A 6,020-nucleotide genomic window follows, 5' to 3' on the forward strand; every position below is an offset into this window, starting at 1 on the left:
AGGTGGGGCAAAGTCAGTTTCCAGGTGGAAACACAGAAACACAACCTAGGGGCAAACCATAGAAGGACCTCCACCCCACACCTACATCATTTCAGAGAAAACTAAGTCTTCCTCTTTAAAAAGAAACCAAGTAATAAACAGACTTCCAGGGCCCAAGAGTCGTGCTGTCGGGGCTCCGTGGAGGGGGCTGGAGGCCTTCTGGCCCTGGGGCTGGATGTGTGGTACTCACAGTGCTGGTGGCATCTGGCCAGGAGCTCCAGATCGTCAATATGGTAGTAGTCATAGCCCGAGGTCCCCAAAACTTCAAAAGGCAGGTATCCTATGATCGGAGGGGCTCTGCCAAGCAATGGGGACAGTTCATCAGAGAGCAAGTACCCTGCCCATCTCACCACGGCAGCACCTCCATCCAGAGGGGGCCAGTTTGCATGTTTAATGATCAACACAGTGGCCTCATTTCTCAAGAACAAGGGCATGAAAAATAATTTTGCAATGGTTCACACCAGAGAGGATGTGTTTTCCAAAGTGCTCAAACTTCCTGGCATTTAGATACTCAGTTTCATTGGCATAACCTGGGTTAAATAATAAACTTTATCATTACCAAATAATTAAAAACAGCTATGGATTGAGTCAGCCCAACCCCAAAGCATAATAAAAAGTTAAAGGGTGGGGAGGGGAGATTTCTCACCCTTCAGCTGTGAAAAATGTTATAGAAGAATGAAAGAAGGTTGAATTAAAGGGACAAAGGGGTGTTGAGAGAAGTAAGATGAAGAGTTTCCCTCCCATCTGCTCCTGCCTTCCTGTGAACTGGAGAGGGTCCCGAGGGGTGGGTGTGGGGGTGAGGGTATCCCAGGGATGTTCCCGGGCTGTGACACCTGGCTCTCCCGAGATGTTCTGACCCAAACACAGAACATAACCATGGACAACTTGCAGTGGAAGGGAAGCTGCCTCAGTCTTGGCTGGGAACGATTTTTCCTGCTGCCAGAAAGCCCTTCTCCCTGAAGGGACCAGGCCCGACTTTTCTCTCCCAAGGAGAGCCTGGCTCATGCAAGCAAACACTTGAAAAGGACCCAACCCAAATATGTTTTTCTTTTCACAAACCTGTGATCCAGAAATAAAAATTTCCATTCCAAGCTATGCCTTGAAGTGAATTCCTCTAAGGGTTCGTCAACTATGCACATTTCCTGTATTAGAAGGGAAAAAAATGTCGCTCAGGGTGCCAGACGCTCACCCTAGGTTTGTTCAAGAACGCATGGTAGAAGGATAACAGAAGTTAAAATCATTGAGAGCAAGTCTACAAGTTGTGTTGGGCTGAAACATCATCTGTAGCTAATTTCGGTATTAGCTGATACTAAATTTATGTCACAAGCTGGGGAAAAATACCTAAGAGCCAAAATGTCACACCACTCCCTTCCCATTATCTAGAAGTGTGGTAAACATGTGGAAAATGGCTTTTCATCTGAATTTGAATGACTAATTTAACTCAGCATTCATGCCACGGGTGTTAAAGCAATCACAGATGAGAGAACACAGACAAACCCCTAGTTCCGACACTGGGTCCTCACCTCCGCCTGCCCTGAGTGGTATTAACGTTGGCGTGAAAGGTGGGAGGGTCGACAGAGTCACAAATGAGCCTCTGCAGGCTGAGCAGCGGCTGACGCTGCCTTCCAGCAAAACAGCTCGCAGGAGACCAGAGTTAAGGCAAGGGGCAGGTGGGGGCTGTCACAGGTATAGAAGCCAGACATTTCAACTTTTCAAAGTCAGTGACAGCGCCATTGCAGTCTTATTCTTTCCAATAGAGACGGTTAATGAACTATAACTAAATGTGACTAGTTGTACTGGTTCTACATGATAAATTCTCTCCCGGGTACTTGCCTTTAAGAATTGGGGCGTTGCCAGGCGAACGGTGGCAATGAAGCAGACCTCCTTTCCAAGCGGCACCCGGCAGGGCCTCGAAAGGGTGCTGTCGAAGCCGTTACAAGAGGGGCTAGGCACTGGGATGGGAGGGGACAGACAGACAGGCAGGTTAGTCCTGTGTGGCACAGCGGCCGAACCCTACGTGGCATCACCGTCAGCCAGCACCGCGCTCAGGGCTTCAAGAACATTCACTCCCACCACTCGTGCCCCAGACACCTCGCTCAGGGAGGGGCTATTACCCACCCTGTGCAGGAAACGGGAGGCCCAGGCTGCTGAGGTGACTTGCACCCCGCAGAACAGAGCTGGAATCCGAGTAGCCGACAGACTCCCCCGCCTCTCATTTCCAGGAGTCCTCCTGCCACTTAGACCGTGGTGCTGGGAAAACGTGCTACAAAAGGAGAAGACAGCCTCGCTCTGCAGGAAAGGCCTCCATTCTCACTTCAGGGTGGGTGCCACAGGCAGGCGTGGTCTCTGATCTGATGGGCCCCTGGCATTCGCTGACCACCCCCCCTTCCCACCCTTGGTCCTGGCACCGCACACCTGGGACTCTAGGGTTTCCCCCTGAAGCCCCCACGTCCGGGGTGAGGCTGACGCTGGGCTTGGCCACTGCCACTGAGGACATGGCCTCAGGATCCAGGGTGATTCCCCAGAGGTGCACAGTGTCCCCCACGGACTAGCTAGTTCTGAGGCTCTACACAGGGACAAACCTGTTCACGAGTGCCTTATTCTTCTCACCGGGAAGGCATGACTTCCCTCATTCTACACATGAGGCCGCAGAGGCCCAGAACAGTCCCATGTATTAACCAAGGTCGCTCAGAGTAGTAATAATGGAGTGAGGGCTCCAGCCAGGTCTTCCGACTCCAAGCCTGGAGTTCTCCCAGGGCAGCGAGGGGATTGTTCAAGGCTCGTGCCCACCACGGGGCTGAGAACAGGCCCCCGCACGCCCTCTGGGGAGGTGTCAACTGGTACCAGCCGCCATCTTCCCCGGGAGCTACACACCTGGCTTCACGGTGACTGCTTTACCTTTTGGGCCAGAGAACAATTCTGCTATTTTAGGTGGAGTATGCTGGGTGGGGAAAAGACCCCTGTTAAATATGAGAAAAGTTGGTGGACCATGTCCATGGAATTCTCGAACCTGGCTACAGCCAGATTCCCTGGGACATTATATGTGGCCTCCCAGCTGCCAGACCCCATCGCCAGCTCGGCTAATTCAGGAACTCTGGGTGAGAAGCCCAGGCCCTGGCACTTTTAAAAGCCCCTCCCCCCCCCCCCCCCCGCCCCATTTAGTACCACGCAGCCAGGACTGAAGATCATTATGCTAGATAATCTATATTACCTCTTTCTTTTTCAAATGTAGTTGATTATATCCTGAACCAGATCCTGAATTCTAAGTACATTTCTGAACTTGTAGATTTAAACATAGTTGTGTTTCCCAATTTGAGAACATATAAAGCAGCCGAAAATGAAATGCATTCTAAAATGAAATCTGCAAGACTTTCTTTGGATTTTAGCTTTCCAATAATTTTTGTTTTATATGTTCGTAGGTTTCTAAGTGATTCTATAATGTGGTCTTCTAGCCACTAACATGAATAAATTCATTTTAGCAAACATATTCTCTGAAAGCATTCACATACATATTAATATAAATGTTTCCAAACATGAATAGAAAGGGGGCAAAGTAGGAAATAGTGGTCCCTAGAGAGTTTACATCTGTCATTAGTTGGCTTAGACCACTGCAGATTAATGTGTAGGGTGAGCCAAGGCACTCACCCAGGGAAGAGAAAGCAATCCCACAGGGGAAGGGTCTGCAGATGTGAACATCTGCATAATAAAAAAAAAAGACATTAACACATTTCCCAGATGTGAAATATTCTCTCTGCTTGAAGCTAAGAGCCATCACCTGCCAGATAAAGACCTAATAAAATTCTCCCTACTCTTTCACAAGATCTCAGTCTTCTAAGCAAACTTCCGAGGACTTCCGGGAAATTTTAAGAGATGGTCTCTCATTTGTCTCTAAACTATGCACCTTGCTGGAATGATCCATAGGCCCTGTCAGTAAGTGCCTTCGTCTGTGATTTACTGTAAGGAAGGCAGGGGGGCGGAAAGAGCGTGGGGTAGGGAAACCCCAGCCCCTAACAATTTCTTCAAGGGGCAGAGACCATGGGAATTAAGTGAATGTTCTGCAGAGCTTACTGCTGGCCTGGCTACCTCTCAGTGCAGTTTTATCAGTCCTTTTAGAACTGCTAAGGTTTTAAAGATGAAAATGCTCCCCGCAGGGGAAATTTCATTATTGCTTACAGCCTGCTCTGGAGAAGATAGACACTTTACAGAGGGCCCCAGAACCAAGCAAGCTCGTCTTCTAAATGAGCTTTCTCCCCCAAACCTGAAGCAGCCGACGGCTTGATCAAAGGTGCTGATAAATCAAGGATGAAAGCTTTAGCAGAGGCCAAGGGGAAGACCTTCGGGGAAGTCAAAGGGAAGAAGATACTCGAAACATTCTGCCGACTGCGTTGCAAACACGACTTTTATTCACAGCGGGAGCCTCCTAGCAGATTCCAGAGTCAACACAGAAGCGAACTGCTCGCTGGGACTTCTTGGTAATATGTAGCACTTAGAATAACTTCTCTGGCACTTCTTATCCCAAGGTAGTTAAGAAACATTAATTAAGGATTTAATTAGTTGTTTCAATTTAAGTAATAGAAAAAAACATATCTAATTACAGCTGGCTTCCCGAGCCTCTAGGAGGGATTACCCGGTCGACTCCGGCGCAGCCCTGTTTATCAGCCCTCTCCTTTCTTCCGCCACTCCAAGACACTCACACACACAGCCCTCATGCCACAGATAAAAGCAATGATTGCTTGCTACATTTTTTGCCCCGAGGGTCATCTTACTTGAAATTGATCTTCCTCTTGCCCGGAGCTAAAGAGATAGGTTTCGCCTATGGCAGGGATGGGTCTAGTTCTCTGTCTGCCGCCCCGAGCAGGCGTCTTTCACACAGCAGGTGCTCCACACACGTTTGTCCAACGGGTCTCTGATGAGATGACCTTCCATCGCACATCCAAACCACAGCTTAAGACCCGGCTAGGGGAAGTCATCTTCCGATCCCAGCCCGCAACTGACACACAGGTTGGCTCGCTGTGGGAGGGTGCCCGTGGAGCACAGTGCAGGGTGCTGGGTCCCGCTGGCCCTCGGGCTAGCTCACCGCCCTCCTAGTGCAATCACACTGATCAGAAGGACCTGATCTGCTGCAAACTGGCAACAGCAGTCACCACTCTGTGAAAACAGCACAAGTGGGCCTCACGCTTGGCAAGATGCCAGAGGGGCTCTGCTTTCGGTCTCCCTACTACTAAAAGGGTCCACGGGGGGTAGTGGTGGTGGGGATCAAGCCCCTCTTTGCTCCTGAACCTTTCATTGCAGCCTCTAATTTTAGAGAATTTTGCCTTCGGCTGGCACGCTAGGGATTCTGAACATGGGAGTGCCCTGAGGTGCTCGAGAGAATAGGAGTGATTAAAGTTATCTCGCTTGGCACCTGGGGTTGGCTTCCGAAAGGTGACCTCGCAAGTCAGTCATAAGAACAGAAGGATGACCGAGGGGGCAGGGAGGTCCCAGGTGGCATGAGACGTGTGTTCAAAGGGGTAGGAAAGAACGGGGAAGAAGCAAGGTGGGAATAGTGAACATAGCTTACAGCAAAGGAGCAGAAACAAATGGAAAACGGGGTACCAACAGCTCATCAGGACTGGGCCAGTCATCAGGCCTAAACAATTAAGTATTCTGATCAGAGATAGCCTGCTCATGATAAATTAGTTGCAACAGCTGTAGGAAAACACCCTAATCGTCCACATGGAGAGTGACAAATCGCTTTCTCAGCACTTCACGGAACAAACGAAAATTCAAAGCTGAAAGGTGTCCTGGAACACGTGAAACAATCAGGAGGCTCGCTAAAGGAAGCAAAAAGTTCCAAATCTTCATTTATGATAAATATCCAAAACGTCGGGGCTAGAGCGTTGGAATGTTAAGGGAAAAATAATTTCCTGCACATTCAGGAGAAATTGTCTCCCGCTCATCAAGCACGATTTTCAGGCTCTTCCCCCTCCCTTCCCCCCCAC

At 49.4% G+C, this 6,020-nt stretch overlaps 1 protein-coding gene across 1 annotated transcript in view; it reads right to left on the minus strand.

Annotated features, from left to right (window-relative positions):
* Window positions 1-6,020, minus strand: part of NPAS2 (neuronal PAS domain protein 2) — a 154,886-nt gene that overhangs the window by 28,130 nt on the left and 120,736 nt on the right. Inside the window, exons 8-10 of the mRNA XM_034658982.1 lie at window positions 1,873-1,991; window positions 1,099-1,181; window positions 230-336 (exon numbers count right to left, since the gene is read on the minus strand). Of these exons, the coding sequence (XP_034514873.1) occupies window positions 230-336; window positions 1,099-1,181; window positions 1,873-1,991 (309 nt within the window). The remainder of the gene's footprint in view (window positions 1-229; window positions 337-1,098; window positions 1,182-1,872; window positions 1,992-6,020) is intronic.

The sequence above is a fragment of the Ailuropoda melanoleuca genome, chromosome 4 (genome assembly GCF_002007445.2).
Source record: "Ailuropoda melanoleuca isolate Jingjing chromosome 4, ASM200744v2, whole genome shotgun sequence".
Taxonomy (NCBI): Eukaryota; Metazoa; Chordata; class Mammalia; order Carnivora; family Ursidae; genus Ailuropoda; species Ailuropoda melanoleuca.